At 37.6% G+C, this 23228-nt stretch overlaps 1 protein-coding gene across 1 annotated transcript in view; it reads right to left on the bottom strand.

The window, feature by feature from the left end:
* Positions 1 to 8915: 8915 nt before the first annotated feature.
* Positions 8916 to 23228, bottom strand: part of LOC139143203 (restin homolog) — a 53012-nt gene continuing 38699 nt past the window's right edge. Inside the window, exons 5-12 of the mRNA XM_070713345.1 lie at positions 22341 to 22625; positions 20275 to 20589; positions 19134 to 19250; positions 17301 to 17417; positions 15192 to 15466; positions 13719 to 14310; positions 13240 to 13462; positions 8916 to 12455 (exon numbers count right to left, since the gene is read on the bottom strand). Coding sequence (XP_070569446.1) covers positions 12383 to 12455; positions 13240 to 13462; positions 13719 to 14310; positions 15192 to 15466; positions 17301 to 17417; positions 19134 to 19250; positions 20275 to 20589; positions 22341 to 22625 — 1997 coding nt within the window. The 3' untranslated portion in view covers positions 8916 to 12382. The remainder of the gene's footprint in view (positions 12456 to 13239; positions 13463 to 13718; positions 14311 to 15191; positions 15467 to 17300; positions 17418 to 19133; positions 19251 to 20274; positions 20590 to 22340; positions 22626 to 23228) is intronic.

Raw genomic sequence — 23228 nt, 5'->3', positions numbered from 1 at the left:
CAGCATATTGACCTTCTGAATTCAGAAGCATGAAGCTTGCTTGCAACGGACGATCGGAAAGTTGTAAGGGACGGACCATTAGATCTTGGGAGGGGGGGGTGGTCAAAAACAGAAAAAAAAAATTTTCAGAGCAGAAAGTTAGGAAAAAAAAAATCTTCAAACTAGTTTGCAAAATAAAAAAAAATAAATAAGAAGACAAAGGCGTAAAAAAAAATCTGCAAAAGTCTTTAAAATTTTGAATTTTTTTTAGATTTTACCGACAAAAAGCAAATTTCTGCCTCCAAGCACATTTTTAATTTTAATTTATACATTTAGAGTGACTGTATCCCTTATACTGGAAGTTGTGATTATCTTATCTTTTCAGGACTTTTGTATTCTGATCACTTGAAAATTATGAAATTATAGAGCCTGTTTTCTACTTGTTTCCTGCGTACAAACCAAGCAGGTACAGTAGGTAAAACATTGAAACTATGATATGGTTGTCAAGACAGAAAGTTGTATTTGCCTTTTAAGATCAAGGTAAACAGATGCAGGCCACATCAGTTTCATTTTTTTCACAGCATTTTATTGCAATGATGAATGCAAGAATGGGTGAACAAGTAGAAACACGTCAATAATGATAAAACAACATATCAAGTCATTATGTATTATTTTGCTTTTAAAAAGGCATTTTCAATTCTTTTTTCTCAAAAAACAGCCTCAAAAAACAACAGCAACACGTTTTAACATTCAACAATACACTACGTAGAATGCCATCTATCCAACAAATCCCAACACAAAAACACAAAAGGGTCGAACTTTGAAAGTTTCTCGATAGCAAATACTGAATAAATCTGCATGAATAATCGTTTTTGTGTAGCAAATTTCAAAGAAATTGGACAAGCCCTTCCAGAGAATACAGATTTTTTTACCATGAATGGCATAAATTGCCCTAAAAAGACAAATATTGAAATTTCAACACATCTATACACATCCAATCAATTTGGGCATGCTGCTACAGAGAAATAGATGTTTTGATCAAAAAAGGGCAACAATTGCTCTAAAAACACAAATATGCAAATTTAACTATATTATTTAGCTTATTTTAGCTTCTCAGCTTGTCAAAATCAATTGTAAATCATGAGATATGCATGATGTTTGGTGGGGTGAATGTAGGCATTTCACCACGCAGTAGAAAGGAAAGCCAGGAAACCAAAATAGTCAATTTTCAAAACTATAGGAAGCTACTGAGGAGCAAGAAGACCATGTTTCAGAGGAAGATGTGTAATCCGAAAAAAATGCTCCCAAAGTGCCACCAAATAACACCATTTTTATCTCTATTTTTCAAAAGCTCCAAAAGCAGGAGGGGGACACCCCCTCCTGACCACCCCCCGCAAAAATACTCCCCAAGTGCCACCAAATAACACCATTTTTATCTCTATTTTTCAAAAGCTCCAAAAACAGGAGGGGGACACCCCCTCCTGACCACCCCCCCCAAAATACTCCCCAAGTGCCACCGAAATAACACCATTTTAATCTCTATTTTTCAAAAGCTCCAAAGGCAGGAGGGGGACACCCCCTCCTGACCTCCCCCCGCAAAATACTCCCCAAGTGCCACCAAATAACACCATTTTAATCTCTATTTTCAAAAGCTCCAAGGCAGGAGGGGGACACCCCCTCCTGACCACCCCCCGCAAAAATACTCCCCAAGTGCCACCAATAACACCATTTTAATCTCTATTCTTCAAAAGCTCCAAAGGCAGGAGGGGGACACCCCCTCCTGACCACCCCCCGCAAAAATACTCCCCATGTGCCACCAAATAACACATTTTAATCTCTATTCTTCAAAAGCTCCAAAGGCAGAGGGGGACACCCCTCCTGACCACCCCCCGCAAAAATACTCCCCATGTGCCACCAAATAACACCATTTTAATCTCTATTCTTCAAAAGCTCCAAAGGCAGGAGGGGACACCCCCTCCTGACCACCCCCCGCAAAAATACTCCCCATGTGCCACCAAATAACACCATTTTAATCTCTATTCTTCAAAAGCTCCAAAGGCAGGAGGGGGACACCCCCTCCTGACCACCCCCCCAAAAATACTCCCCATGTGCCACCAAATAACACCATTTTAATCTCTATTCTTCAAAAGCTCCAAAGGCAGGAGGGGGACACCCCCTCCTGACCACCCCCGCAAAAATACTCCCAAGTGCCACCAAATAACACCATTTTAATCTCTATTCTTCAAAAGCTCCAACACCAGCAGGGGGACACCCCTCTCCTGACCTCCCCCCCCCCCCCCCCCGTGACCGCTTGCGTGGCCGCTTGTGGTGCTTGGCACCACATCTTTGCCCTCTTTATCTTCAGACAGCGACGAACTAAAAAAAATTATAAATCTGAAAATTTACTCTGAAAAAAAATTTGCACAGCTAATCTCAATTGGAAAAAAAAAATTTCAGAAATTTACAATAGTAAAAAAAAAATTTTCACAATTTCATTGTGACCACCCCCCTCCCAAGTTCTAATGGTCCATCCCTAATCAGACTCCTTCCAGAGAATTTTACTGAAAAATAATACTTTGATAGACAGAGATATAATATTTTCACACAATTTTGGGGTTGCTGATATTTTTAGCTGAGGCTATGGTCTGGTTTTTACCACATTAAATTTTACATGTAAAATGAGTACATGGCCCGTCATTTGATTTTTGCAGTGCCGTGGCTAGTGGAAGCACATCGCCTGGCTCATATCATGAATCGCAAGCTGTAATAGAGTAACTGATTTTCCTTTAGAGTTTACGTTGTGATGAAAGATATAGACTAAATTTTAAATGTTTGATTGACTTAAAGACCCAATATTATTGTAATTTTGTAGGTAGAAGACGTAGTCTCTCAATGGCTCTTGGTTTTAGTGGAACCATGGAGCCATATGGTGTAACTGGCTTTAGTGCGTCTCTGCTACCTCCATGGTTTCAGTAACTTCGGTATTTTTGGGGGTCGTACTTTCTAATTTTTCGTCAAAAGACACTAAAACACAATCTGGGAAAAACACTGGAAATTCCCTTGCAAATAAATTGGCTCCCGTTTGTACTGGTCTGCGGACCTTTTAGCAGTCCGGGTCAGCTCCAAAATTGGAGACGCTATACCATAATATTTCCCCCCTCTCATTAGCCAATCAGCGGCCAGCGCGCCATCAGTAAAAATTGTATTTCCTGGCAACCTCCACATGCGTCCTTCGTTACGTACGCCATACTGTGTCGAACTCCCGCGCCGTATTCTGTCATGATGTCGAACAGTTGTGTGGCCACTCTGTCAAAACACAATTTCAAAATCGCGTACCAGTTTTATTCTGGCTAAGACAACCAAACCCCATATATCGCTGTGATTCCTAGACTCTGGCTTGAAGTCCTGCGAAATATAAATCGTGTACCTACACAGATCGTTCAGAATACCCCATTTGTATCGGAGATGGCAGCGAGAATTTAGGTTCCCAGACACTTCGCACCAAAACCACTTCGCACCATACCATCTCGTCCCATACCATTTCGCACCAAAACCACTTCGCACCAAAACAACCTCGTACCAAAACCACTTCGCCCCAAAAGTCATGTCCCCAAACCACTTTGCCCGAAACTTATCGCTAACTGGTAAAGCTGAAAATAACCACCTTTCTGTCATCCTGGGACTGAAATCTTGAAAGTGTACGCATTTCGCGAAATTGACATCGTGCACGGCACCTGAGTTGTAGCACGCATTTGCGTGTTTCTATTTTCTTATTCTATCGTTTATGGTTTCATGCAACAATAAATGGTTCGTGATAGCCAAAATGTCCTAACACATTAATGCTTCCAAGTTGCAGGTAAAACAACCTTGTGATACGTCGTAACATCGTTGTTTCAGACGAGTTGACGGTACTATACTTTGGGCGAAGTGGTTTTAGTACGATGTGGTACTTGGGGCGAAGTGGGTTGGGCGAAGTAGTACTTGGGACGAGGTGGTTTTGGTACGAAATGGTTTTGGGACGAAGTTGTGTGGGGCGAACTGGTTTTGGTGCGAAGTGTCTGGACCCCTACAGGTCGAATTCGTCGAAATTTACAAGACAGGGGCTTAATAAGCGGCCCAAAACTGCCGATCACACTTGGTGGGTAATTTGTGACCCAGCGTGACCTGTACTTTATTAATGATGTAATCTGGTCGATGATTGGCTGAATGCCGGAATACATTATCATAATGAGTCTCCAATTTTGGAGCTGACCCGGACTGGTTAGAGGTAATTTGTACTGGTTCAGGATAAAAAATCACTGGTCCGGGACCTCGGATCAGGGTAACTTTCAGGCCCTGCATACGTGCGCATGCGTAGTTATTTACGAATATCTTCTTGGCCTGTCCGTCAAAGGAATAGGGGGTCAAAACGAGGCAATTGCCCCACCCCCTCGGGCACACTTTCATGGCACACATGGTCTAATCCCCCACATTTTTCCCGTATCGCCCGAGGTGGGGGGGTGGGGGTGGGGGTTTACATTGACTGGCGCATAATAGCGGAGATGAGTTAGTTCACTGTCATGCGGAGTGCTTTGGTTAGCCACAAAGATAATCCGTAGAAAAGTAGTACACGCCAGGGTTTGTGCTTTCTAACCTGAGAAATGTTTGCCTTTTAGCTTCATATTTGAAAGGTTGGCGAGAAATTAGTTTTTGCCCCCAAAACGTTATTCAATGTCAGTGAAAACTTTGTGGAGATAAGTACAATGTCATGCAGAGTATTTTGGTTATCTATAGTGCGCAAGGAAAGTATTACCCGAATTTGAGTTTTCCGACATGCAAAAAATCTTGTTTAACTTGAGATTCACAGGTGAAAGAAACGTGATAAAACCGGGCTTATACTCGTACGGATGTGTTAAGTGAGAAAAGGAGTACGCGTCAGAAAATGCTGTCCCTCTCGTGGAAGCGGAGGAGAGTAATCGGCCGTATGAGGGCGTCTTTGAGCAGCCCAACTCTCAAAAAGGGTCCACCGGAGCGGACAAAAGCTCCAACAATGGCCGAAGTTTCCCGGTTTTTCTCTCGAATTTTAAATAGATAAACTTGCTTTGCAGACACAGCTGATATTCAATCATATAGTATACCTGTTTTGACATACAACCACAGCCACCTGTGATCTATTCAGCTCTGGGACTATGCGCCCCATAACGTATGTGTACATATGCCTGAGAAAACACGTCTATAGCACATAGACGCAGAGCGGAATAGATCACAGGGGACTGTGCATACAACCAACTAGCAGGTCAATTTTTGATGTAAAGTCTCAACAAGGAGGTAAGCATTAAATCTAGTAAAAAAAATCAAGTGTTACATTCTTTCTACGGGATATTCAGTTACGGAATAATAGGGCATCCTTTCACATGTTTCTTAAATGAGTTTATAGAAAATACGGAATGATAGAGCATCCTTTCACATGTCTCTTAAATGAGTTTATAGAAAATACGGAATGATAGGGCATCCTTTCACATGTTTCTTAAATGAGTTTATAGAAAATACGAAATGATAGGGCATCCTTTCACATGTTTCTTAAATGAGTTTATAGAAAATACGGAATGATAGGGCATCCTTTCACATGTTTCTTAAATGAGTTTATAGAAAATACGGAATGATAGGGCATCTTTCTCATGTTTCTTAAATGAGTTTATAGAAAATACGGAATAATAGGGCATCCTTTCACATGTTTCTTAAATGAGTTTATAGAAAATACGGAATAATACTTATAGGGCATCCTCCTCCCAAAATTAATCAGGACCAGAACAACAATGCCATGCAAGCCTAAAACCCTTTCACTTCAGTGCATTAGTAACTTCAATGACCCTGAGTGACGCAATGTCAATCCTAAGAGCAGAAAAAGGTTTGTTTTGTTGCACCCTGTCTGAACATATTTCAGTATCGACGGGATTCTTTCTGGAGATGAGTTAGTTAACTGTCATGCAGGGTAACTTGGTTTTCCATAGTGCGCGAGCAAAGTATTTCCTGAGTTTGAGTTTTCCGACATGCAGAAATTCTTGATTAATTTGAAATTAACATGTGAATGATACGTGATAAAAACTGTTTTATACTCCTACGGATGTGTAAAGTGAAGTGAGTTGTTGGTGTCAAAAAATACTGTTCCTCTCTGTCTGAACCTTTTTCAATATCGGTGGATCCTTTATGGAGATGAGTTATTTGACGTGGCCTGCTTTGGTTTGCCACGAAGATAATCTGTAAAGAAAGTAGTGCCCGAGTTTGAGCTTTTTAACATGAGCAATGCTTGCCTAACTTGCGTTCCAGATTTAAATGAGTTTATAGAAAATACCTAAAGACACTATATTTAGTAATATGGGACAACTCTGAGGAACTTAACATAGAAACTCTAGAGGAACGGGAGCCAATGACCAACATGGTCATAATTAGGAACAGGGTTTTACTAACTTAAATAAGGGATTTTCAGCTTCGGAGACAAAAAACGGTTTTTTCCGTCTAATTTACTCCTGGGCTAACACCTTTGGTCCCCAGATAAAATAATTTTTGGGTCAAAACATTGGGTAAAAAGGTAATATGTTCACAGTTGTTTTTCAAAATTAGGGTAACCGCCAAGACTTTTGACAAGTTACCAAATTTCAATTTGGATCAGTATCACCTTTTTTCCTCTTCGAGTTTCTCCTAAACCCATATATCGTCAGAAAGCTTGGAGTTTACTCTATAACATATTGACAAATCATAAAGATCGGACCATCAGAAAAAAACATGGAAAATGTCAGGAGGGTATATGATACCGATTGAAAAAAGTGAAATGTACCAGCACATGTTTCATGAAAGTTACAGTGTTTAACTCGCACAGGTTTGAAAAAGAAATTATTTTTGAGACGGGAAACTTGCAATGTATAGGAATTAGAGTTCGAGTTACTGCAGAGACCTAACGCAAATGGGCCGCGGAAATTAACCCTAAGTCCCCTACACTTTTTCCTTTTCATATGACTTCAGTTGGGAACCTCCCGTTTCTTTATTTTGTACTTAAGACCAAATGGTATCTAGTAGAAAAGATGTGTGTCTATTCTCAATGGGTTGCATTTTTAAGATTGACCAATGAAAACCGTATTTGTCATGTGACCAAATGTTGCCGACATTTGAAAATTACAGTACATTAAACCTAACCCTTTTTGGCCAATTTATTATCAGCAGCCTGTTCAATCTGTAACTTATCATATTCATAGAGTAACATTTCTTGAATGTGAAATGATTGTCATTTTGAATAAATCACAAGTTTTAAATAACGTGGTGCAAAGTAACGTGCATTAATTTTCACTGACATTTATTTTTCACAAAATTCTGTAAGCTGCTACTATGCTTTGGTTGGGAAACTCCCGTTTCCTTATTTATTGACTGGCGATCAAATGCGTTCCAATGGTAATGATAGAAGTGTTGTTCTGTTGTCAATAGGTTGCACTTCTAAGAATGCATGTTTGTCATGTGACAAAATGTGACTAACGTTACGGAAGGCAATGACCATTATGAAAATTACAGTACATCACACCTAACCCTTTTTGATAATTTTGTTTTACTAGCAACCTGTTCAGTCTGTAACTTATATGAATAGAATAACATGTCCTCAATCTGAAATGAGTGTCATTTTGCATAAAATACTACAAGTTTGTAAATAAGATGGTATCAAGTAACATGTACGTTCACTAGCATTTATTTTCATAAAATTCTGTAATTTACTACTATGCTTTGGTTGGGATAATCCAATTTCCTTATTTATTGACTAAAAACCAACCAATGAAAAAATAGAGGTGTTGTTCTGTTGTCAATAGGTTGCACGTTGAGCGAGCAACCTAACCTTTATCCCTAACAATGGTTTTTTACTGTTATTTTCTCGCATAAGTAAATTTCTGCATTTTCAAGTGTTTAAGGAATTAATGTATGTATATATGTATGTATGTATGTATGTATGTATGTATGTATGTATGTATGTATGTATGTATGTATGTATGTATGTATGTATGTATGTATGTATGTATGTATGTATGTATGTATGTATGTATGTATGTATGTATGTATGTATGTATGTATGTATGTATCTATGTATGTATCTATGTATGTATCTATGTATGTATGTATTTATCTATGTATGTTCCTATGTAGCTGTCTACTAGTATAGTACAGGTGTCATTCAATAGTAACTGAAAGTTTCATAACGATTGATAAATTAATACTGATTTTATAACAAAAAACCTGTAGGCACAATTTATGAATTAGATTTTAAAAGTCAAAATCATGCAATTTATTTTTACTTTTGGTGCATGCATACTATGTAAATGTAAGATGATTACAACATAAAACATAAAATTAATAAACAAGTTATAATATTTTTAAAAAGTGGATCGAAACATTTTTGTCACAGGAGATAATAACCAGTGAGGGAGTCAACGACCACTGTTACTGGTCATTGACTCCTACATGTGACGTTGGTCATTGACTCCCGTACGGGATTCAATGACCAATATCATTAGGGCAAATTGCAAACACTCTATCCTATGTCTAACCGTAAGCCCCTAACCCTATCCCAAACCCTAACCAAACCTTGGTGGTCGTTGTGAACAATTGATAAAAAAGTATTTGAGCTCGTTCCAACGACAAGAGTTGAAAGAACTAGTACAGGCAAAAGTTTTTCAAGTTGCATGATAAATCGTCATCCTGTTGTAAAGTGCACACTTTGAGAAATAGAAAGCATCTCAGGAAAATTTATCATAGAGTTACTTGTCTTCTGGGATATGATATGGCATCAGTTTACCTGATTGTCACCATCAGAGAGTCAGTTTATACGACATCATGTCTCTCAAATCAGTAATGCCATCTTTATTTGAGAAATCCATTACATTCTCCATCAGAGTCAAACTTACAACGTACAGCTCCCGGTCAGAGAAACAATATTTCGAGTGATAGGTCATGCATTGTATTGCATTATGTCAAACAAAAAGACATGGTTCATGTTTCTCTTCACAAATTTAACGATTTTAATCTCAATTTATTCGTATGTTAAACAATGCTTACAGCATTTACCATACTAAAGTATTTTTATCCTATTAAATCACTGTTGAAGGAAAATATGAAGAAAACCCGAATAATAAAGAAAAATGGATATAAGAACATAAACTAGTAACGTGCAAATAATCTTGCATGAAAGATAACAATCCGCAATGTTGATATAATATTTTTATCTTTATACTTTCAAACATCCATTACGTCAAAATGTCACGACGGATATAAAATTTATTCGAGACTTAAAATTAAAATGAAACGCAAAGCTTCTGAAAGAAACAATAACGGTTTAACAGAAAGTTATAGAAAATATTGTAAAACGTACATAGTAACTAGTACACTGTTCACTAACCTACGACTCAACTCATCTGCGTTCTGGTACTTGTTGCCCGGTCTATGCACTATGTCAAAATCAAACTGACTCAAAGTTTCTAACCATCTGGCTAGTTGACCTTCTGGGTTCTATAAATTGGTCAACCACACCAGTGATGCATAATCTGTGCAAACAGTGAATTTTCTACCCAACAAATAATGTCTGAACTATTTGACATACTGCACTACAGCAAGAAGCTCTAATCTTGTTACGAAATAATTTATTTCCTGTAAGCACCTGGCGTAACTAATAGGTCATTCAACATCAACTTGAACCTGGTCAATACACAATCAATCTGTGAGAGAGACAAATCACAATCGAGTATGAGCTCACCCTTCTCTAATAGGAAGACTCAGATGCCGCCAACTGGTAAATTTCATGAATTTCTCAAAATCATCACAAAACATGTTTTGAAGGCTGATACACCGATTTTTCTTATTTTTGACCTTGGCCTAAAATTTGGAGGAGAAAGTAGAGCTGTTCGTACCTGCCCTCCCACTGGCATACACGGGCAAAATGCCCTCCCACTGAATTTTGATGCCCACTGCCCTCCAGTATCTATGGTCTGCCCACTCTCCACTCCCCACAACAATTCAAGTTCTCCACTGCCCTCTCCCCACTACTGAAATTCCCCATTGCCAACTACTTGCCCACTAGGCAACCCAGATCAACGCAAAACCGTGCGAGCAGCTAGCAGTATACCTTTGAACACTGCTCCCTTCTAAGTTAGGAGCTTAATCTGGGCTTAATCTCCCCTCAAGTTCTATCAACCACGCCATTTTCCCCTCCCTCCAACGTATTTTCTGCATTTTCCGGTGCTTACTATCAAAAATTTTCTCCCTGCCCACTGAAAACAATGAAATTTCTTCCCCGCCTATAGTAAATATCGATATTTTTCCCCGCCCGCTGATTAGTTTTGCAACTTGCCCGCCCGCTGAAAAACTTCACACGAACACCTTTTTGCACGTTGGCGGCACCTGAAGACTAACATGGGGGCTGTAGCTAGTAACTGTCGAAGGCCCCATTTACACGTATCGGTCCACTGAAATAAAGCATTCTCCTTAGTTACATCAGTTAATGGCTTAGCTATTTAAGCAAAACCTTTGATAAATCTACGATTATAAGATACTAGTCAGTAGAAGCTACGAACTTCAGTCAATAAATTTTTGAGAGGCCAATCTCGAATGCTGAAACTGTATTTAGATCTGTGTACACACCGTGACAGGAAACCTTGTGACATAGAAAATTCAACCTCCTCCGCAAACAAATGACATTTGCTTGTTTAAACTTCAGGTTTGCCTCGCTCAATCTATCAAAGCAAGCCTGTAACCTTTCGAGCTCTTCCTCGAGACAATTATTTCGTCTAAATATAACAACAATATGTCCGACTGCAAACCTCTAAAAACGCTTTCCATTAAGCCCTCAAAAGTAACAGGACTATAATACAGAGTCCCATCGGAAGACAAGTAAATTCCAACAATCTACCCAGGACAGAGACTACTGCGGACTTCTGACGACTATTCTCGTCAAGTTTCACCTGATAATATCCCATTGACATGGATTTCTAAACTTGGCTAGACTTATGTTGGTAATGTGACCTCTGGTTACAAGTCCTGTAGTAATTTCACCATGTTGTTCGATGCAATCGAACGATGGGTATGGTTCGACACACAGATGACAAAAAGGTGTTTGCTATTCAACCAACCGGCATCAAAATAAATCATGGGAGACGATAAAAACCAAGGCTCTTCGGAATCGTCGTGGATCCGGGGTCCCCAGAGCCTATTGCAAGTGATGCCAGACAGTTTCAATTCTCCAGGGTAGAGAAGATGGCGTCCGTTTTTCACTAAAACATACAGGGTTGCGAACGAACGATGCGCACGACACCAACGCAGGATCAACATTACAACACAGGGAGTTCTACGACAATATTTTAATCTTTATACTTTCAAACATCTATTATGTCAAAATGTCAAGATGGAAATAAAAATCTATTTGAGAATTGCAATTAAAACAACGAAACGCATAGCTTCTGAAAAAAACGATTAAAGGTTCAATAGAAAGTTATAGAAAACATTGTAGAACATACACAGTAACTAACTCAGCACAGCAAAAACAAGACTGATCAATATATTCTAAAAACAACAAATTGAAAGTACAGTCCACATAATTATATGTTAAACAATGCTTACAGCACTATACCATACTATTAGAATTTATATTCCTATTTATATCAATATTGAAGGAAAAACATTGACAAAAAACATGAATTATATCAAAAGGGATTTAACAACGTGAACTCGTAACGACCTTTGCAAATACTTTTTTCATGAAAAATAACAACACGCAATGTGGTGATTATAGTTTAATATTTAATCTTTATACTTCAAAACATCCATTACGTCAAAATGTCACGACGGATATAAAATTATATTTGAGACTTACAAATTAAATGAAACAAATAGCTCCTAAAAAAAACAATAAAGGGTCCAACAGAAAGTTACAAAAACATTGTGAAACCTCTATAGTAACTAATTCAACACAGGGAAACACAAGACTGACTAATATACTCAAAAATCAACAAATTAAAAGTGTGTTAGAAAATGTACAGTCTCTACCATACTATGAGTATTTTTATCCTATTTATTTCAATACTGAAGGAAAAACATTGGGAAAAAATGAATTACATCAAAAGGGATTTAAGAAAGTGAACTCGTAACGACCTTTGCAAATAATTTTTCATGAAAGATAACAGCCCGCCATGTGGTTATAATATTCTAATCTTCATACTTTCAAACATCCATTACGTCAAAACGTCACGACAGAAAAAAAATTATATTTGAGATTTACAATTGAAATGAAACCCATAGCTTCTGAGAAAACGATAATGAGTGTAACAGAAGGTTTTAAAAATACTATAAAAACTACTATCTCAGCACAGCACAGCAAAACACCTCCTAGGAAGTTAAACTCTCAAGTTGATCCATTTGAAGCACACGGACACAAACAGTTCAAAGTTGCTGTGATCTGTTCGTCTCTTAATATCCTGTCAAGAAAAAATTAGAACGACATAGGTAATATTGAAGTGTTTGCTTTTCGATTAACCCGTACACTTTGTAGGAGGAGGCAGTAAGGTCGTGTTCTACATAGCGATGTCGACGTATTTTGTATGAATGCTGTCTTCTATCGGCAACTAGGCAACGGTTGTGGATCATAGTTTTTTGCGACACTGTTAGCGATTATTATTTACTTATCTTATACCATTTTCATGTTCTTTTCTCCTTTACGCCTAACCATGAGATAGTACCACGAATCCTATTTCGTTGTACTTCGATGACTAATACAGCTTTTTAGCTGTTTTAGCAGTTTGCGAATTGAAGGGAGCTCCATAAACAGAGTGTGTTCATTTTTATCGAATGTTAGCAATTAGCTTTGAAGTTTTATGGTGATGATTTTGAATGCTACGTCGATCATTGTTTTGATGAGCGAACAAGAGAAGTAGAAAAACACACGACGCACATGTCTCGAAGGGATGCGGGTATGTATGACCTTGCTGAGTTCCAATTTAACAGCATTGCAGTCCAAAGTACACGCACAAAACCTATATTCACTTCATTGCTGTCGATACAAATTAGTAATTTTTTGAACTGGATATTATGTTATTCATGGAAAGGGTATTCGAATAACAACAGGTGGTTCAAATTGACAAGAGTCGTATGAGTCAGCATCTGAGGATCCTGAAAAATGTACCGGTACAGCACTGGCAATAGTTAATATGATTACAAACACTACAAGTACTAGCACACACGAACTTGATGTATTTACGGTACCTGCGCATTCTTGTTAGACGATTACTTTTCTTGTAGAGGCAAGCTATAAGGATTGACGCCTGTACCAAAGACTTGGCATCCATTTCTCCCTCTTCAATACTCTTTTGTTTGGTCTTACGTGTCACTTTAATAATGTATTTCCAGGCGTCATCTGATACACTAGCCGATTGATTTTCACTTACGACAGGTATGACGTCATTCTTTACATCAACGGCTTCCTTCTCTGAAAATAGAGCATTTTTGAGTAGCTTATAGACTAAAACAGCATTCCGTTTACATAATGTTGCTGCGATTTCATTTTCAGAAAATACTACATTGCAGTCGATAGAGACGGGGAGATCATTTTATTTTGTGAGCTTTATGTCGAGTTTAAAACACATAATATTAAAAATACCACTTCTGATACATAACATTGATGTATTATCACAGTCACGATACTGGCAAGCAAAATCAGGTATCCTACAATAAATGACACTTACTCATTATTGCCTTGACTTCATTTCTATGTTGCATCAGTATTTTGTAGCACTTGGAGCAGTGACATGACAGTAAAGCATTGTCATAACATGGTCTTTTTTTCTTGCTGGATGTGGTACCATATGTACCATATGTGGTGGTGTTCAGATCCTTCAGTTGGCTCACCAACGCTATTGGAAAGTCATTACTCTCACACACCTTGACTTCGTTGAGCGATGTGTTGAAATCTACGTGTATTGCCGGTTCTTTACCTTTGGGTGTGAAAGAAAAGTAGCCGTATTGGGCTTCATCTTCTGACCCATCGGTCGGCAATTGCCTGTAGAATGGGTTTTTACTGAAAAGGTTTGAAACCTGTTCTTTGCATTTGTTTCCAATAACTATGGTGCTTGCATTGACTCTGACATCAGGGGTTATGGGTACCCATTGAAAAAACTGACGCAACATTTCTTCTTGTTTCTTGTTGTAGCTTTCATTGATGCTGAAACATCGCCCTTTAAGTACAAGATCATAGGCCGTTGTGTCGTTGAATTTCCAAGATTGTATCCACTGTTTAGCCACATGCTCCTCTTCACCTAGCTCTTTTGAATGTGAAATCTATTACATATATTAGAGAATGACTCAAACATTGGTTCAAAATCAGATTAATGACGGGTTATGATTTCTGCGCTGTCTTTCATTATATCATGACCTTGCAAAAGATGAGAGTGTTCCGGTAGCAGCGGTGTTGATACCATGGAGATAATCAATAGTTCTAGAGGGTTTAACTACTGCTTTGGAGAACTTATTTAGAAGATGATATTTTTGACTTAACAATCATATGTTTGCTAACTATACTATTACGCCTCACTGATGCTTCAGTAGATTTTCTGTTGGATTCGAATTCAAACATACGGCACCTAGTCACATTACAAAACGTCTTTCATTCCTTAAAAGGAAAACTTCTTTATTACTTTGTTACTTCAGTCTTTTTCCTACTGTGGCAATATTATGTAGAAATTTCATGATCAAAATCTATGTCGAAAAAGTCTCTTATTCCAAAAATAATGACCATTTAATGCATTGTCGGTGCTTTGGAAATGTGTACTTCGTGAAAAGTATCGAGAGGATATCTCAATATCACATTTTTCCAATTCTTTTAGAACACATTGAAGTTGCATATAAAACTATTGAAAAACAATCTGCTATTGGATGTTGATAAGCCAACGCTTTAGAATTGTTTTCCCATGATTAATCACAAGAGAACAATGAAAGAAAGGATAAGCTTATTTAAGAGACACAAGATGAAGATAATCATCCAAATTTGGAGACTGGCCCCTATGCCTTTATATAGCACGCTAGCTTAACAGTCGCGACAAAATGTTTGTAATAATTTCAAAATCCTTTGCCACGAGGAAATATCTCCTCGAAAAAAAATCATTCCCGGGACCGAGTCTCATATACACTGCTTTGCTAAAGTTTCCATGACTCTATCATACAAAGAGGTTATTACCTTTTGGCGATGTTTCTTTTTCTAACTTCGCCAATTCCACAACATGATCAACATTTCTGTCCCCTCTCTCAGGAGTGATTAAAGTTCTGGTCTGCCTTGAATCGATGACTACCATAAATGTTACAGGAACGTTCTCTGAGGCTTTCTTATAATCCTCGTAGAAAACCACTTCAACACCACTCTTCTGAAACAATGCACACAGCTGCTTGTGAACTTCCGCAGCTGCTGGCTTAAAGGATTCAAGCTTGCTGAAAATGACAACTATGCAAAGTATAAATGAAAGAAAAATGGTAACGATTTCTGTGAAATCACAACATTTAATGAATAACATTCAGATAGTTGACAGACCTTCTAGACATACGTATTTGAGTGTGCGTTTCTACATGGGTATGTGCACATTTGTGCGAATAACTATCGAGTTAAAGGATGACCTGAACTCAAACTAAAAGGTACGCTCGCACTTAACAATGTAAGAAATAAGTTTTTTCTAATTATTTTATTGTGCTCATAAATATTTATAAAACAGACCATAAATATTTAAGTGTAATGTAAAGTAACTAATTTTTTCCTTTTTGAAGTCGTAATAAATGCCAAGATAAAGAGCAGAGTGCAAATTATACTGCAGACAGATCGAAAGGTCCAGGATGACTTATGAAACTGCTGAGGTGTTTCTGCAAAGAATTGACCATCAGTCCAAAGAAGTCAGCCTTTTACCAACCATTTTAAAAGCAACTATATTTGCTGCTCGTTTGTGTTTCTTAGCAACATAAAAACAAATATGAATTGAAAACTTTCTTAAAGATTTTGTGGAAGAAAGTTTGTCAAATTGCTCAGATGAATGAGAATAATCAGTAAAACATTGATTTTTGACTACGATGATTAACACAAGTCATCTTGACCTCTCGACCTTTAAGGCGCAATCATGTAGAGATAGCGTATTGAAGCTACAATATAAACCCTTTAACTAATATTACAAGCTTCTGAAAAGAAGTTACCATACATCTATTAAAACTATTGTGACGTAGCCACTCGGCCACTCGATAGTTAATATTTTATGACTTGAATTTAGTTTGTATGACTGACAATGAATGACCGACAGTGACCCCTGCTCGTGGTGCATCGTGAGAATCCTCTCCCTTGTTTATTTTCGTGACCACTGAAGGAGCGTCCATCCTCTCTCAGTGAACGTATTGTTTTGACAACTGCTCAAGTCATTAACATTGACCGGATGATATGTTGACAGATAGTTTCTGACTTGCTATAATTTTGAAATTACCCCTCAAAGGGGTTGGACAGAAATTACTGGTGGATCGCAATATTTTTGCGCAAGCGTGTGTGTACAAAATTTTGATATTTGGATTTAATTAAAAATCAGCTGTTGATAATGTTGATTCACCATACATGGTATACATATATTTTCTTGGTAGTTAAAGTCAACAGAATAAATCCTGCGTGACCGTGAAGGTCTTGAAAAGTCTTGAAATTAATGCTGCTTGAGTGATCTCAAAACTCTTGAAGTAAACATGTCTGTGATGCGATCCCAAATGTCTGTCTGAAAAACTGTGCCGCCCCTATTTACACTCAATGGTTCTATCTTAGACTAAAGTGTATAAGAACAATCTAGAAAGTCCATGGATATGCCAATAACTGTTCCAAAAATACATTCAGTTGTGCCAAACACGACTAATTAAATTTCCAGAAAGTTCTATGTATGACTTATTGAATTCAGGGTCATGGAGGGGAATGACCTCAAGAATGCTCGGGACATAGTTAAACACAAGTCATGGGTGGGGTAAATGACAAGCTAAATCTTTAGCCTAAAGTTGGCTTCTTGAATCATCAAAACATAATGCCTTAAAACTTGCGACCGGAGGGTTCCCAAAAATGGAAATAGTAAGAAATCAACGTGCCTGAAGGTATTGGGAAAGGAATTTCATATTAAATAAGTCCTCCAATCTCTGCAATATCACGACTTTTTTCACACACTGTGGCATGTTGCAAATTTTTTCAAGGCCCCCCGCTCCCAAAATCTCCCATCCGATCCAGATGTGTCTTTGAATGCGGCCTAATACTCTTTTATTATATTTTAACTTACCTCTCGCTTTTAAAGTCTTGGAACTCTCTTGTGCTTTCTCGTATTGCTCCTGAAGGTTTGCAATTTCTTTTTCATAGTATTCTCTTTGAATTTCAGCAGCCTCTCCTTGTTCAATGGCTTTGATAAGGCAATATATTGAAAGATGATTGGCATCAGTATAGTTACTTCCAATGCATATAGAAGGCGCTGTTGGAGCCCTAATGGTGGTTTATCAGGGTAGATGAATCGATAAACTAAATTTGAGTGAAAATGTATATTCCTACCTTACAATGCAGAAAGTGAATCGAACAATTTTGCATGTAGCATATGGCCCATGGTGCTTGTATAAGTTTAACCCTGCGCCGGGCATAATACGTAAACAAATGTATAGATGTACGGGCACGTTCATCCTTAGCTTTACACAGGCGTGTGAGTCTGGGTATACTACAAGGAAAATGTTCAGTGGGCTCATCCAGAAAATCAATATCTAATTTAACTTGATGGTTGTGATAATTGTCGCACTTGTCATAGTCTCTTATGCATTTTTTCTGATGCGATCAACGAGGTTGTCATATTCACACTCAGTTCTTAACTTGGTACATTTGAAAACCAATGAATCATGTTTTGTTAGCCACATCACAGAGAAACATATAGACAGAGTGGCAACACTTGCATGCCTTTTGTTCCATGGTCGTCTCGGTAGACTATTGGCTTTTCATATTAAAATGAGCTTCAAAGGTGTTAAACTTTTTCGAGGCTTTGTTTGTGGTTGATAATTACACGAGATTATGCAAAAAATACGACGAGATGGCATCGTACTGCCAGTCGCGTAGCAACCATAGTTACTTTGTGAGCTCTCAGGCCAGAAACACTGCTTCACGCCAATCACAAACATAACACGCCAGCAGTTTCATTAACATGTCCTTCCTTGACGCACGTGTAAAAGACGGTATGACTGACCGTAAACCATTGAGTAAAACCAGACAGTATCGATAAAAGACTTTCAAATTTGGTTCAAATACACTCATTATATATTCATAAAAATATGAGAGGAATTTTTAAAACGGTAAAACTCATTTTCCTGAAGCCAAAACACTCCCGTTTTCGCCAGCACGTCAATTCCGCTCAGCACCACACGACAACAACAACACAAACTTTGCCGAACATACTTTCACTTAACAATTGGCGAAAATCCGAAAATTACCGAAGGATTCATGGTCGGCACTCTTCGGAAAAGAGAGGCGAGAGCAACCTGAGGCGAGGCGAACATGGATGGGTTACGTAACCGCTTTACGCCTTAAACAATACCCGTTGCCACTCTATCTATCTTTCTCTATGGCCACATGAACACACCGACCGCAATGTTACATTTTGTAAAGACGACTTCAACGATGGTTTGTTATCAATTATCAGAGATATCACTTTATTTCTATGTAGATAATAAAGGCTAACAGGCTGGTGTGTGCGGGAATCCTAACTGAAATACCATTCTCAACTGTTCGTCAACCTTTGCAACTGATCTTCAATTATCTGTTTTTCCTACTGCCAGAAGGGTAGGTATCATTTTCAGATGCAGGTCAATTTTAAGTGATTACAGCCTAGGTCATGAACCACTTTATGTAATTAATTCTTATTGTCAGTCCTGTTTCTTTAGGTAAGAGTACATGGCTTCGAGTATCTATACAAAATTCGCAAATTGAACCAAAACTTAACAAATGTCCTTTGAAATATATCACGATGATTCTAAACACTATAAACTCGTGCCGATGTCTCTCATGTTCCTTAAGTCACCTTAATTACCTCTTCGCCATGATTATATCCGTCCTATACTATTTTATTATTTTAAAAACTTACCTCCGGCATTTAAATGCTTAGCATTTTCTTGTGCTTTCTTGTAATGATCCTGAAGGTTTGCAATTTCTTTTGTATAATATTCTCTTCGAATTTCAGCAGCATCTCGGTCTTGAAAGGCTTTGAAAAGGCAATATATATCGAAATATAATTGGCATCAACATATATTTTCTTATGCATATACAATGCATGGTTGAAGCCCTAATGGTGCTTTTTTCAATGTACATGACTCGATGAAGTATAATGAAGAAGTGTTAATACATATATTTCTAGCTGAAACGGCAGACAGTGAATCATAGAGTTTGGCACATGGCATGTGGCCCATGGCGGTTGAATAAGGCTTTAGCCTGGGTCAGGCGTAATACTCAAGAAAAATGTATCGATGTAAGAGTACGTTTTCACGTAGATTTACGCATTGCCGATCATTTGAATCTGGGTATATGACAAGGATAAATCTTCAGGTGGTTCACCCACAACATCGATATCGAATTAGAGCCTACGGTTGCTACCCTCGTCAATATATATGATTGTCGCACCCGTCACACTCTCTTTTGCATTCATCCTGATGACATCAACAAATAGATCGTATTCACCCATAGTTCTTAATTTGGTACAATTGAAAACCAATGAATCACATTTTATTAGCCACGTGAATACACCTACTGCAATGTTACATTTTGTAAAGAAGAGTTCACCGATGGTTTGTTGTCAATTTTGAGGCCTATCACTTTATTATACGTTGCAAATAAACTCTAAATCCTAATTGCAATACTATTTATCATCGTTCGTCCACCTTTGACACTGATCTTCAATTATCCGTTTTTGCTACTACGTAAATGGTGGATATCATTTTTAGACGCACTTCAATTTCAAGTTATTTCAGGCTGAATTGTGTTGGTGGAAGCAATTTATACAATCTATACTTGCTGTCAGTGATGATTCTTTTTTCAGTCAAATTACATTGCCCTTAGAGGTTTTTCCAAAATTAACAAACTAAACCAAACACTTTCAATTTTCTTTGAAATATATCACGATTATTCTAAACACTAGGAATTATTACCAGTCTCTCATGTTCTTCAAGTCGCCTTTAGGACTTCTTAGCAATGATTATATCAGCCCAACTTTTTATGATATCGAAACTCACCTCTGGATTGTATATTCCTAGCATTTTCTTGTGCTTTCTTGTATTGATCCTGAAGGTTTACAATTTCTTTTGTATAATATTCTCTTCGAATTTCACCAGCATCTCGTTGTTCAATGGCTTTGAGAAGGCAATACATTGAAAAATAATTGGCATCAGCATAGTTACTTCTTGGATTTTCTTCTTCTTCTTCTTCTTCTTCTTCTTCTTTCTCGTTCTGGTTTTGTAAACTTCTAAACTGACTTCGGCATGTTTCACAGAGAGCTGAACTCCTAGCAGCTGAAGGGCTTGGCTCAACTGGCGATTGAGCTGCTTGTCCTGCAAAAGGAATATATTCTATTTATTTTACATGACAACTTAATGGTCTACATTTGAAACTAATGTGCAGTGTAGATATATATTACTGCAACTTGTACAAGCTCTAATTTCTCCTATTGTTAAACGCTTCATAAACTAAGGAATGGGCTCGAAGTTTTGAAACCCGAACAGCATGATACAGTATAAGAATGTCAGAGTAAATACAAACTATGTTCAAAAATAATCGCTATCATACCAATCCATAATCCAATAACACTAGGTCAAAATTTGTAAGACAATGGTTGTAAACATAATAGACACAAAACAGAACAGAACAGACAGTAAATAGACGGTACACAAACAAAGTCAAATTCATGAAAGAACGATATATGGACCTCTGGCCAAAAGACCAAGAAGTGATGTCAGGTGTTTCGAAAATAGTAAGCGCATCCTGCCCCACATGTGGCACCCGCCATATATCAATCTGTAAGTCAGATAGGTAGTGGTCACTAACTAAGGCCCCATGTCACCGATGCCATCAGTAATCATTTGTCGAAGAGAGATATTGTATTTATCTACCAGCTTGCGATACCTGCCAAAAAGCGTTTGAATGTAGAGACAAGTCTTGCTCTGGTGTAACCTTGATTTAACAGTTTGTAAGAGAGATGGCCATGTCTCTCTACAAAATCACCATATGAACTGCATGCTCTTGCATATCGAATAAGCTGGGAAATGTATACCCCATAAGCAGGTGAGAGTGGAATATTACTGATGAGGTGTGGAAAATTGATGAGGTGTGGAAAACTGATGAGGTGTGGAGAAGTATGTTCCACATACTTCTGAATCATATTTGAAAATATTTTGTTGTAAAAGCTACCTTGTTTTGTCGTTTACCTTCATAGTTTGTGCTATTTTTCAACCTATTCGGTGAAGTAACAAAGTAATATTGAAATAATTTGTTGCTTCAAGACATTTTCCTATTTAAATTGCCTAACAGGAGTGTTGAGATTCTCAAATAATTGCTGGACATTGTAATGATGTTTCAGTTTAACGGAATTGGTGTTCACAATCGAAAAATGTCGTCCTTTTTATAGCAAAATTATCAATTTGAAATCTTGTGTTACATATAAATATTTTGGTATACATCAATATAAGTTAAATTACCTACTGCTTATCAATTAAGTGGACACATTGTCATTTACAATTACATTACAATTACAATTACCAATCATTATGTAGAGTATAAGAAATAAACATTTGAGCTAATCAGGCAAGGTATTCATGTAGGGTTTTGGAAAAAAAATGTAGAAAACATTCACATAGAAATAAGATGTTTGACATTTAAAAGAAAACAGAAACTTTCATTTTTACCATTACGCTAATTCTATCATTAAAATCATCACTTCGGCTGGTCTTTTTACTCTACAGCGTTTGGCGGGGTCTCAGTCAGGAAATTGTAACAACTATAAGCATGGTTATTGAACCAGTCTTTTTTTAGATTGGGAATTCGGTCGAGCGGTTTTGTCTAAGAATTCTCCGCTAGGTGACTGGGTGCCGTACGTTGTTAGTACGAAGCCGATTGAAACCACTATATTATTAAATATATCCATTGTTCATCATTTCTGAAAGAGGACACATATAGTATTGGTGTCTCCTTGGGTAACTAATTCAAAACACAGATTGATTTATTATTGACTTGTCACTGCATACAATGTCTGTTTAAAATTCTGTCGAAAAACGATATAAACTTGTTATTCGATCGAAATAGTTACCTTTTGCTTGCTCTAATTCTCTCATTTTGCTTCTAACTCTTTCCATGAGATCAGTATCACTAATGTCTTTTTCGAATCCGATTTCATATCTGACCTTGACCTCCATTGCCAGATGACGAAGATTGACTGCGTTCAGAAAATGCACTAAAACGTCACCGTTTTCCTTATCAAGACAGCCAATGTCTTGAAGCTTTCTGAACAAATCCAACGGGTTTTTTATTAGCTCCCCTTCTCGTTTATTGATATCTTCATCCTTAGATATAAAGAGTATATTGTCGAGATCCTCTGGTGAAAAAGTAAGAATAATTGCATTAGTTTTTGTGTGTATTAGCCATAATGTTGTCACACGTTAACTAACAAGAGGTTCACTAAAAAGGTACAAATATGCCGGGCAAAAATATCCAGACGATGTGATGTGACAAAAGCTTTTCTTCTTTTGCCGATATAAATAGGTTTTGGTACCCATGGTTGCCTGACCTCATATTATCATTGTGTTTTGTTTCCTATTATATGGTGACAGTACAGCAGCAATCATCATAGGCATGAATAATATGACATATTAAAAAACTGAACTTCCCTCAGCTTTAAGTTTTAAATGTAACCATATATAATATTATGCCTAGTCGCACATCTAGGATTAAGAAAGTGCAAAGGTGAAAATCTTTATAATCAGAATATATAACCCTTAAATGCACTTGTTGATACACAACATGCAAGTACGTAACAGTGCGAAAACATGCATGTGTGTCACGCTGTTAAACTACTCATCGTTTAATCTCTTTAGAACAACCTAAGCAGGCCTATCACCTACAGTCTTCAAGTATGTCAAGTGTCACGAATTTGGCGAGTTTGCTTCTAGTCTGCGTCAACGAGATCCCAGTCTGTGTA

This window comes from Ptychodera flava, chromosome 11 (genome assembly GCF_041260155.1).
Source record: "Ptychodera flava strain L36383 chromosome 11, AS_Pfla_20210202, whole genome shotgun sequence".
Lineage (NCBI taxonomy): Eukaryota > Metazoa > Hemichordata > Enteropneusta > Ptychoderidae > Ptychodera > Ptychodera flava.
Note: the sequence above shows the minus strand (reverse complement) of the source record. Positions and strands in the feature narration are given on the sequence as shown.